Consider the following 13,048-nt stretch of genomic DNA (forward strand, 5'->3'; position numbering starts at 1 on the left):
TATTACATGCGTCGTTTTCTTAAATGGAATTATAACATTTTTATCGTACTATTCAATGCAGTCTTTTTTAATCTTTACAAACAAATGGTACTTTAGCTCAAAGTTTGCTAAATTATTTTCGCGTTAAATTCTATCGTTAAGGTTTCATTTGTCCGTTTGAAATATGTACTTTGATACGACGTCCATCGAGAACTAAAATAAGTTTAAATACAATAGCACAATGATTATTGTTAAAATAAATTTTGTTAATACTCGATGAAGATCTCATGAAAGTTGAACGAAATGTCGTTTAATATGACCTCAAACATCAAGACGAGATATTAAATGTATTTTTAGTTTCAGAAGTGGCAATTGTTCCACTTCAAAAATTCGTAAAACTTGTATAGTCGCGTACACATCGCCTACACTGAAATGTTTTACGTCAAACTTTTAGAATAAATCTAAACTTCACCTTCTTCGTTTCTCTTACTCGTCAGGTCAAGCTAATAAAAGTAGCCGGTTCGATAACAGTGATTTTTGAATAATGAGTTTCAAACTACAAAGAAATCACATAAGTCGAGGAAATGACAAAACTTTCCGATAATGCAAGCAATCTATCAAATGCTATTACGGATAAATGCGACGCAGTCTACGCATAGACGATATAAAGTAATATCTATAGTTGTATAATAAGTTCGTGCAAAGAAACAGGATGACAAATTGGTTACAAGGCGTCGTACGAGAAAGTTCAAGCAACCTCCCTTCGTAGTAAAAACAATAATTCATGGCGAGATTATTTCAAGAAATTATAGTCCATCGACTGCGGTCAGCTAACCGTGTTTGAACGAAATACATAGTTACATGATCACAGTCTGAATTCGATTGTCGAGTAACACACTACAGAAAGTGATGAAAGTGAGAGGACAAATCGTTTCTATTGGGTTGTAACAAACGAAATTCCTGATAAATTAAGAAACAATAGCTAATTGGTAATTTCTTCGAACGCGGAGAAATAAAAATACGAATACAATCAAATTGCTGTTCCTTTACGTAAATTAAGAAATTTGTTTTTTCGAATATTACGTCATGTGCATATGAAAATAAATGCAAAACACTTAAACGAGTAGATACATTTAAACCATTTAAAGGGCAGTGTCGAAAGATGGCCACTTTTAGCATTCGTCGGAACAGAAATATTTCTACTTAGCATGTACCTATCTGCACATCCAGCAGAATCAAGGAACAATAGTTTATTTAATTTGATCTATCTTCGATGAGCACGTTATAATAGACATACACAAACAATGTAATTCATAGTCAATACAAATCAGCTAATGCCTTAGCTATGACATTTGTTCAATAATTTGGTAATTAATAATGGTATTTGAGTGGCGAAAGTGTATTTATGTCATCTGTAAAAGGCTGTAGCGGAAGTCTACTTGAATTTGATCTTTCTAGTTATCGAAACCAGCGTCTTAACTTATACGATCGACAGAATACTCTGGAGCTCGTCTTAGTTGATAAGTTCTACATGTACATGTGCAAGGATCACATTAAAGCTTGATTCTAAAGTCAAAACGTGCATTTTCCTGTAACAATTTTACTTTTCGTACTTGGAGAATTCATAAATCAGTCTTCCACTGCCTTCTCGGCCAATTTTCTGGGTTATTATTTCGAAAATAAAACGTCCTCGAATGCATACGATAATAAAATACATTATTACAATTTTTTCATCGAATTACGACGAAATAACTATTGTTATTCTTTGGATAGCAGAAATATCTTCTTTCCGTCGAATGTCAAAAAATGGCTCGACATTGTACTTTTCTTTAACATGACGATAACACAATTGCACGTGTTTGTAAGGAGCATCCGTATAATTCGCAGTTCTTAATGATTTACGAAGATCCAGTTAACGCATGTTACAACCCAATACGTCTGTGCATTTATACATCTCGATATCTTTCGAATAACGTAGTCTGTACATTGTAGGCCAAAGACGATATAAAACTCAAAGATCCACTCGTGTTGGTCGAAAAGATTTTTTCGTTAGGAGGTGTCTGGCCACTGCACCGCGCGTACGCACTATTTACGATCGCGGTGGTGTACTTTGGGCTGCACCTATTTATAGAATATTGGGATCTGACCGAGTGCATGGATGATATAGATCTGGCGGTGTTAAATGTTCTGGAATCTTTGTTAATGACGTCGACGTATCTTGGTCTTCTCGTGGCGGCCAAGCGTAGCAATGAATTGAAGAATGTGATTATCAATATGAGAAAAGAAATCGCGGATCAAAATTTATCCGAGAACATCGAGGAAAAGCGTTTGTACTTCAGTTATAACAACATTTCATGTAATATCAGCAAATACATGTTACTTGCATCGTTGATCACAGTTACTTTGATGTATGCCCGTCCTTTTGTAGACTTGCTCGTTGCTTCTGATCCAGGTATTTGTTAATCAGTATATGAGTGTTATATACATTTTAAAGGTATTCCTTAATAAAAAAAATAGTCCCTCTAATAGAGGCGACTCGGCCAGTAGAATCGAATAAAGAAATAATCCATGAACATTATGCTCAGAACGTGTAACTAATGAGATGAATGATGTCGAAATTTATTGTAATATTAGTTGACAGATTAATGGTAAACGTAGATATCGACTAATGTTTACCTTTATGTTAAAAAAGGTTCTTTTTTGTTCACGAAAAATTAATTATCTGCATCGTTAATCTTTACAAGTGACATAATGACTTGACACTATTTATCTCGCGAGTTATGTGTTCTTGTCATAATGTTTCTGTAATGATTTTAACTAAAATAGTAAAAAATATTTCGATTTTTCTTTGCATAACAAATTTGCATGTATCGGCTTGTCCCATCGTTTTGAAACGCCCTGTATGTCTGCTAAATTTCGAGACGATCGAGTGGGTAGTACCTAAGATATACTGCCAACCAGTTTGAAGAATGTGGTTTCGAGAAAAACAAGTTTTAAGAAGTAATACGAGATACTTACGAATTTCCGTAATTAATCTGCAATTCCAGCTCGATGAGAGACTAAGCCCTCGCCTCTAATTAACTCCATTTTTCAACAGTTCTATTAAAACCAGTTATTATACTGAAGGCACATGTCTCTTTTTGGATCAAACAATAACGATAATCCTTCGACGTATGCATTTGCATGCTCCAGTCGCATTCAAGCAAAAGTGTTACGTCTTTGTTATTATCTTGTATTTCAACTCTTGTACTTCGACTCAAATTAGAAAGACCGTTCCAAAGAAATATAAAAAATATAAATTTTCGAATCATTTTGATAGAGACTATAGTCATACATGTACTGAATGTGCACCTAAAATTTTAAGCCAATTGGTCAAGTAGATTTTAAGATATCATGGGCACCGTTCTGTTTTCGTATCCCTGTAACAATGACGTTGACCATCGCATTCTTCAAATAGCCATAACTTCGTTAATTTTAGAAGCTCAGGCCAAATTATATACTTTAAAAAAATGCAAAAAATATCGATTTTTTCAAAGATTCACACTAGAAAACCCCCTTAAGTATAAACATCTATTTCTTCGTATTTTCTCACAGGGAATAGTAGTACCATACCTTATCACCTGCCTTTTCGAGCTCACATTATCTTCGACTATAATTCACCTCAGCTCTATACTCTCGTGTACGTGTATCAGTTTCCTCTTATGTACGTACCTGTGTTCCACGTAGCGGAAGTAGGTTTAATAGTCAACTTGACTCTGCATCTCTGCGCTAAATTATCAATACTCGTCTATCGTATTCGAAATATTCAAATAGACTCAACAAAATCATTTAAAGATGGCATCAAAGAAACAGTGATCATGCATTTGAAGCTGAAAGAGTAAGTACGTATTTCTTATGCATCATTCTTTCATTTTTAATTACAATTAAAATTTTGTCGCTGGCCAAATTCAAGATCTAAAGTATGCACCGATATTTATTTTTACAATTAACCGTTCATTAAACCTTGTACAAGACGAATAAGAATTATTATTGATCCCGCATTTGGCACTGCAACAGTCCGAGAATAGTTTGTCGAAAAAGTCTTTTACAGGTATTCGGAGACATTAAATAACAATTTCAATATGATACTTCTGATAGAACTCATGAGCTGTGGTATCAGATTGGGCCTATCGTTATACCTCGTACTAATCGTAAGTAAATGAATTTATTTAGTATGTACAACGCTGAGAATACTATGTTGCAAGAATATGTCGGTTAGTACACTTTAGAGTTTACTTCAGAATTTCGTACACAAATACAATGAATTTACGAGAATGTATGAACTGCATAAACAAATCGTTACATAGAAATTGTATGAGTATTTGAAAGATGCAAAAGTCTGACAAAAGATTAGAAGGTTACGTTAATATAAATTAGTACGAAGCAATACATGTAAGACAGTCTATTCTCGACACACTTGCTCGTTCTAGTTTTCAAAAACACTATTGAAATGATTTCGATACAAACCGTTGTAACTTCCTGACAATATCTATGCGTCACTTTTTATTTATATCACTTTTCAGAAACTCGACGTTGACAAGATAGCTACAATGAATTTCATCATTCACACCTTCGTTGTAGGTGCTTTTTTATACTTGTATTCCTACGTAGGCGAACAATTAGTATACGAGGTACGTACGGTAATCGTTTTATAAAAATCGTGTTAATGGAAACCGTGTAACTTTAAAATCGTATTAAAAAAATACCGTGCAAAAGATTGTAATTCCATGAAAACGTGTATAATTCGATTTTTTTGGCGAACTGTGTATTTTCGTGGCTTTAGTGTAACGATACTAACTCGATAATATACTTTAGTCCCAACAATTGGGCGACGCATTCTATAATGTTCGCTGGATAGAAGTAGACAGCAACGAAAGAAAAGCATTGTTAATGTGTATGATGAATGGACAAAAAACGATGTACATCACAGCTGGGAAATTTTATACTTTTTCGCTGTTCGGTTTTACCGAGGTGAGTACAACCTTTCTCAAATAGCAATTTAGAGAGCGATAGTAACGATGATACATTTCATGACATGTTACCATTCTTGTTGCATAATACAGTAATCATAAGATGCTTTGTTTTTGTCCATCAGTGTACCTATATGTCTCTTAAGCTTAATTTTTCGTTGTCGATAATTTGTGAAGCTTCGTAGTTGGAAACGCGTTATAAAAATTGTGAATATAATGAAAAGACACAACGAAACTCGAGTTATTAAATCCAATTTTCTTATGAGTAAAAAAAAGCACGGGTTCAATTAAAATTTTTAAAAAATGTAACAAAATATTAAAGTCGTTGTAACATTTTCATACTCAGTTACGATAAACTTCTCCAATTGGACATATCTTCTACGAGGTATAGCAATAAGATAACTTGTATTTGCATATCGTACTAGAAGTTACGTTAGCTGTTATATGAATTCGATAAAGATAAAGCATAAATTACGATGATACGTATCATACTGTTTGCGTGTGTCTCGATTAACTATTGATTCGTTTGTAAAAGACGTAATAAAATACTCTCAACGATTTCTGTTCCGAACAGATTGTAAAATCTTCTATGGCGTGTTTCTCCATGCTACGGGCCGGAATGTAACAGTATATTTTTATTTCAATTATTTTCTAATTGTATGAGAAGTTGTGTCTTCTGAAATGTAGTATACTGCGTACTGATCATTCTTCAGCATACAGCAACCTAATATATTTTGTCTGCTGAAGAGAATAATAAAAAAAACACGTAATGATATATATAAACGACCCATATTTATAGTATATTAGTTAAAATTCAACCTATCCCCCCAGTGACCAAGTTAAGGATGTCCTGTTTTTATCATGAGTCAATCAATATTCTTGAATCGATGAACAGTGGTCAGGTAAGTAGGTACATCTTGTTGTTTCTTTTCATAAAAATTCAAGAGGACAGTTTCAGTCTGCACAATACTTCCCCACCCCCCTCCCCTTATAAACGTAGTATTTGTTGACAAACAAAATTCTTACATGCCATAGAACGGTGTGTGAAAATAAAACAATGAGCACCAGATTATCTTCTGTAGTATTCATTTCACACATTTGTGATCCGTAGATCACAAGCATATTAATCCACCCCCTAACCACTTCACACCAAGACACAAAGACCTAGAATTATCGACTCAACGATCTTGCCTATTACAAGCCAGAGTTGGGCAAATTTTATTCGCGTTTAACGAAGACAAATTTTATAGATTCATAAGCATGGTGGTTGTCCAACTCAACGCCATGCTTGACGACATTATTCTACATTTGCAGATAATAGTGATAGCGTGTCGTTTCGTCGCTGAAATGATCACAACAAATCGTTATTTTCCTTCTTATCTGTCCAAATTGGAGAAAAAATACAATTCTCAGATAAAATGATCACAAACAAAAATGTAAAATCAACATTCGAAAGAATTGAAGAGTAAGGGGAAGAATGAATAAAATACAATAGCTATACAAAAATGGAAACAACGACGAAACGTGTAAAAATTTGTTAAGACTTACATATTTAGAAAATTGAATCCAGTTTAAATATGGTAGCATAGTGATTGCACTCGAAGCCACTATAGTATCCAAAAATGTCGCGGAAACTATCGATCGCAAAAATCTCGTGGAATTCGCGTGCAACATCGCGAATACATTTAATGCGCTAAAAACTGATTCCCGTCGAGCCTCCAGCGTAGAGGCGAAACTCATCTCGCAAATTTCTGTTACTTTTATACGCCAGGTTAGGTTAATAAAAGTATCAGTTCGCGTACTGTTTCGAATACCAGATAAATATACGTAGGTCGAGGAAACAACAGAACTTTTCAATATATAATTCAATAATATACAACATTACGTACATTTACCGATAAATGCGACGCAGTCTATGCGCTGAAGATATAAAGTAATATCTATAGTTACATAGTAAGTTCGCGGAAAGAAACAGAATAGCCGATGGCAAATTGGTTAGGGTGGCGTCTTACGGGGAAATTCAAGTGTCCTTCCTTCGTAGAGAAAATAATAATTCATGACGAGATCATTGCAAGAAATTATCGTTCATCGATTGCAGTTAGCTAACCATCTTCGAACGAAATTCACAGTCGTGCGATCACAGTCTGAACTCAATAGTAACACACGACAGAAAGTGATGAAAGTGAGAGGACAAATCTTTTCTATTGGGTTGTAACATACGGAATTCCTAATAAATTAACGCGAAGTAAAGATTTAATCAGACGTGTTGGAAATTAAGATATTTTCTTTCTTTTCTTTGTACAGTATGTTTCGTGTCTCGATCTAACACAGTTTCGATAGTAACATTTCGATAACATAATTGTGTGTGTTTATAAGGACCGTGCGTATAATTCGCAGTTCTTAATGATTTACGAAGATCCAGTTGACGCATGTTACAACCCAATACGTCTGTGCATTTATACATCTCGATATCTTTCGAATAATGTAGTCTGTGCATTGTAGGCCAAAGACGATATAAAACTCAAAGATCCACTCGTGTTGGTCGAAAAGATTTTTTCGTTAGGAGGTGTCTGGCCACTGCAGCGCGCGCACGTACTATTATCAATCACGGTGGTGTACTATATTCTGCACTTGATTATTGGATACTGGGATCTGTATGATTGTAGGGGTGATGTGGATTTGATGGTGATAAACATACTGGAAACTATGGTGACGACGTCGTCGTATCTTGGTCTTCTTCTGATAAACATTCGCAGGAAGGAATTGGGGGAGGTGATTGTCACAATGAAGAGAGAAATCGCGAGTGATAACTTGTTCGAGAACAGCGACGAGAAGCTTTTGTACTCTACCTACAACACCATCTGCTACCGTTTCAGCAAATACACGGCAATGGCTTCGTTTTTCATTATTGCTACTATGTATCCCCGTCCTTTGATAGATTTGCTCATTTCTTCGAATCGAGGTATTCGTTAATTAGTATTAGGGTGTCATATGAAAGGGTGTCTCTGGAAAAAATTGGTCCTCTTAATAGAAGATGATTATTTTTTAAATCATAGTACGTCAAATTTGACTCTGCTACTGGGAACCACGTGTAAGACTAAATAAAAAGCTGTAATATGGGTCAAAAAGTCAATACAAAAATATTAATTGACTTACATTCAATGTAAAGGATGCTCAATGTGATAAAAATATCTTAAATAACGTATAAAAGTTACTCTTATTGAATATAGTATCTTTTTTCACTTATTTCTATACAGGGTGTTCGGCCACGCTTGGGAAAAATTTCAATAGGAGATTCTAGAGGCCAAAATAAGACGAAAATCAAGAGTATCAATTTCTTGACTGAGGCTTCGTTAAAAAGTTATTAAAAAATTAAATTAAAAAATTTCAAATCATTCTGAAAAAATTATTTTCGATTGCGGGGATCAATTACAATCATTTTTTGTGAATAGACATACCCCCGAAATCCTGCGCATTTTCGAGAAAAAAATTCAGTACGGGCGGAACTTTAAACGTTAATAACTTCTTAACGAAACCTCCATCAACAAATTGGTATTCTTGATTTTCGTCTTGTTTTGGCCTCTAAAATCTTCCATTAAAATTTTACTGAGGTGGCCGAGCATCCTCTATACGTCTTCCAGCAGTGTAGTCAAATTTAACGCGTTACGATTGAAACATTCTAAGTGAGTAAAAATTATTACGCGTTCGGGAAGAACGAATACTGTTGTAGGGAACGAATAGAACAATGTTGCTAGAATTAACGTCGTACGACACGGTAATAATCTAGAAACGTTAAACTAACGCCACCGACACGAGAGGTGATTTAAGCCTCGACTGCCATGAAAATGTGATGCGGATTCGGTGATCGTTACGCGCATCTAACCCATCGAAGTTACATTACTTGCGTGAACGTGACATTTGGAAAACATTTTCAGCATAATTTTCTTCGTGTTTTCTCACAGGTAACGAGACCGTCCTTTTACAGCTACCTTTCCGAGCTCACATTATGTTCAACTACCAGAAACCTCTACTTTATGCACTGTTGTACTTGTTCCAAATACCTGTCGCGTACATACCTATGTTCCACGTAGCGGAAGTTAGTTTTATAGTTAACCTTATGCTACATCTCTGCGCTAAGATATCGATACTCGCGTATCGTATTCGAAATATTCCAATGAAACCGCCGAAATTGTTCAAAGATGGCATCAAACGGTCGGTGACCGCGCATTTGAAGCTGTTGAGGTACGTTTTTTTCGCACGCTATTGCATCATTTTTAATTACAAATGTTCTAGCTTTAATATTTTTTTTAGAAGAAGTTATTTGCAGGTTGTCGAAAACATTAAACGACTGTTTTCACCTGGTCCTTCTACTGGAACTCATGAGCTGTGGTTTCAGATTGGGCTTAGCGTTATATATTGCACTGATCGTAAGAAAATTAATTTGTTTAATATGTAGAAGGCCAAGATTTTAGAGAAGTATCCTTCACGCTTCCTACGCTTCGTAACGTAACAAAATTATAGGAATCTACATGCACTAAGAGTTTTGTAATCCTAAGCAAATCCTTCTTACAAACCACCCTTACGAATAACTTTCCTAAAAACTGACACGTACGATAATTATCACCATTTTGCACGACATTCCCACAAGAAAATTGCCAGAAATATAATTTCATTTAAGAGAATAAATCCTAGAACCTAACACACGTTGACTATGGAATATCATAATTTAAAACTGTTATACCTAGAAAAAAATTTAGTTTTCTATTTAAACTTCGCTCCGACGATCACTATTCGTTTCATTTTTCAGAAAATCTCTTCTGATCCGTCAGCTGCATTAAATTTCCTTATACACGCCGCCGATGTAACTGCTTTTTTATACTTGTACTCCTACATAGGCGAACAACTATCGTTCGAGGTACGTACGCCCACACATATTTCTTTATCTGCATTTGGTTTAGAATTTCTCCAATTGCTTCGAGTTACATACGAAGTAGTGCTCTTAAAAGTGATTCGATTTTTTGTCAAACATTGTACTTTTGTCGCTCTATCGTAACTATAAACATTTTTGTTGATTTATCGAGCATAGTGTAAAATATTAACTCGATAATATACTTTAGTCCCAAAAGTTGGGTAACGCATTTTATAATATCGACTGGCCAGATGTTGAAAACAACGATAGAAAAACAGTGTTAATGTGTATAGTAAATGGGCAAAAAACGATGCACATCACAGCTGGGAAATTTTATACTTTTTCGCTGTTCGGTTTTACCGAGGTGAGTACAACTATTCCCTTTCAATATTTCAAATTTAAGGAACAATAGAAATATATTATAATCGTGTTTCTATTCTTGCTAAGTAAATAGATACAAGGTGTCTCATTTTTATCCATAAATGTATACCATTTAAGCTACTCTATCCCTTGAATTGAAAAGAATATACATATGTGCTAAGTGTACCCGAATTAATTCATCAAATATGAATTATGAATTTCGAAGCTCAAAATATCTTTTCCTCTCGAGGTCCTAAATTCGTAAATTAAGTTTGGCTATTTCACTCGGAAACATCCTGCACGATAATGACAAGATATAATAAATCTCGATTTGTCGAGTTAATCTAATTTATTATATATATAAAAAAAAACAGTCTACAGATCTCTTTAATAATTAAAAAGAAAATGACACAATTTTAAAGTGGTCTGGTTGCTGTTTTCCCCGGAGGCACACTAATTAACACTTTATCATTCTCATACTCGCAGTTACGATAAACTCCAATTAGGCATATCTTACAAGATATATTCGCGCGTAAATTTAAAAAAATTAACTTGTATTCGTATGTTGCAAAAGGAATTACGTTAACCACTATACGAATTCAAGTCGATAGAGATGAAAAGAAATCACTTATTTGTTGGCGATGGAGGTAAGAAAATATTTGCAACGATTTCTGTTCCATATAGATTGTAAAAACTTCTATGGCGTCTCTCTCCATGCTACGAGCCAGAATGCAATAGTGTGAAACATTGTGTGATTACAATTATTTTCGACCGTCATGAGAATATAGTGCGTCTACATCTGTACAATATATACAATATACGATATATTCTGTCTATAGAAGAGAATAGTTAAAAAAAAAACACGATGTTACAAATACAGAGGATCTATATTTATTATGAATTATGAACTTTGTGTTGTTTATTAAAATTCCATGATTAGAAAAATCCTAATTTTTTGGTGAGCGAGTCAATACTCGTGACGAAGAGACTCCACAAAAATAAGTACATAATATATCGGTTTTAGTCAGCACATTATTCCACAGTTAAAGATTAGAAAAAATACATTGGGTGAAAGATTTACTCGTATACCTTGTCTCTGACAATACTCTAGAATCTTTGATGAATCAATGAGAATCAAAACTAACCTAGCGAAGAAGCTCTATATTTATGATGACCTATGCAAAGCGGATCGCAGCCTAATTTGCTAATATTATTTAGTTTTTAATTAATAATTGCATTACCCAGCTAAGAGTGATACGATTATTAATTAAACGGTAAATAATATTACCCAGGTCCCACCACGTGGAGGTTGCTGCGAATGGAGACCCGCCCTAACCGATTCCCAACCACCCTCCATTAATTAAGATCTTCTGTGGCCAACGATCGTTGGTCGAGGGAGCAACAAACGAAGGGAGTTGAAAGAATTTTTAAAAGAATAATAAGTTGCCTGACATGATGGTTAACCAAACACCTGCCTAACTATAAATCTAAATTCATTTATTATATCAAGAAACAATTCTAAATTCGCAGCCATTAGCTCGGTGTCACCCACGAAAAATAATTTTTCTATCGTGGGTGATACCGATTACCAGGTCTCACCACGAGGAGGTTGCTGCGAGTGGAGACCCGAAGGGAGATAGATGGAATCCAAGTTCCATCGATCTCCCTTTTACATCCTTAGAAACTAGATTACTAAACTAGAGAGATAGAAGGAGGCAATGTTCCTTCGATCTTCTAGTTTAGTTATACCAAGTAATTATTTCGTTTAAAAAGGGATGAAGGTAAATCGAGGGAGACGCGACGCGACGCGATACGACGCGATGCACCATGCAATAGTGCAAGGAACGAGATACGCGACACGCGAACCGAGTAACTGGTCAAAAGGGTCGGCTCCGTTGCCTCTTGGCAAGTCCGATCGAAGGGGAAGGGAATCGACGCACCCGACACAGAGGTTCCCCATTTCTCCCACGCATCCTGTTGGGAGCCAACTGGACCCAACTCGGGATGTCTAACAGAGAGAGGGAGCGTGTGTCGGGGCTACCGCAGACAGGAACAGTCCCTGATCCCCTCTGCGGCCGAAATACCCTTTCCCTTGGATCGTCTCGCCAGAGGACGGCAACTGACCCTTCGGACGAGCTAAACGGCCGATCACTTGCTTTCTACATGGAAGCAGTGGTGATCGGAACGAAAAACGAGGGAACGAATGAACGAGAAGCTAGTTGGTAAAGAATTACTTGGTATATACGCAGACGCATACATGGGAGTAAATGTACCAAGCAATTATTTTGTTTAAAAAGGGGTGAAGCTAAATTATGGGAGACGCGACGCGACGCGATGCTGTACCGTACAGCAGATATTCGGATCGAATCATGTTTCAAGAAACGAAAGATCGAGAGAACGAGAAGCTAAGTTAATAATTGCTTGGTATCGCGGCCTTAAAACTAAATTTACCCTAAGGGTCTTAGAGATAAAAATCCCTCGATGTCCTTGCGTTGTCCCACGATGTCCCGCGATGTCCAACGATGGCCTATAAGTAAGCTGAAACAAACTAAAAAAGGCGGCATTTACGATTAGTTAAATATAATAAATTGGCGAACACGAAGCCCTGAAATAAAATAAATGGGCCGATCGATGTCCCACGATGTCCAACGATGGCCTGTAAGTAAGCTGAAACTAAAAAGTTTGCATTTGCGATTAGTTAAGACAACATATACAGAATAGAATAGAGGAACAAACACATTCGCAAACAAGGAGCCAGAAGTAAAATATGTAAGAAGACCAGACAAATGAA

General features: G+C 35.7%; 2 protein-coding genes across 2 annotated transcripts; both read left to right on the forward strand.

The window, feature by feature from the left end:
• The first annotated feature begins 2,133 nt into the window (after positions 1 to 2,133).
• On the forward strand, positions 2,134 to 5,613 carry LOC143348413 (odorant receptor 43a-like). Its single transcript, XM_076778589.1, has 6 exons — positions 2,134 to 2,335; positions 3,574 to 3,856; positions 4,070 to 4,169; positions 4,542 to 4,649; positions 4,834 to 4,989; positions 5,563 to 5,613. Exons 1-6 carry the CDS (start codon positions 2,134 to 2,136, stop codon positions 5,611 to 5,613), a joined length of 900 nt encoding a protein of 299 aa, XP_076634704.1.
• Positions 5,614 to 5,833: 220 nt separating this feature from the next.
• LOC143348414 (uncharacterized) lies at positions 5,834 to 10,995 on the forward strand. The gene is made up of 7 exons (XM_076778590.1): positions 5,834 to 5,890; positions 7,491 to 7,950; positions 8,951 to 9,084; positions 9,127 to 9,230; positions 9,316 to 9,415; positions 10,106 to 10,261; positions 10,942 to 10,995. Exons 1-7 carry the CDS (start codon positions 5,834 to 5,836, stop codon positions 10,993 to 10,995), a joined length of 1,065 nt encoding a protein of 354 aa, XP_076634705.1.
• Positions 10,996 to 13,048: the final 2,053 nt, after the last annotated feature.

The sequence above is a fragment of the Colletes latitarsis genome, chromosome 11 (assembly GCF_051014445.1).
Source record: "Colletes latitarsis isolate SP2378_abdomen chromosome 11, iyColLati1, whole genome shotgun sequence".
In the NCBI taxonomy this organism is placed as follows: Eukaryota; Metazoa; Arthropoda; class Insecta; order Hymenoptera; family Colletidae; genus Colletes; species Colletes latitarsis.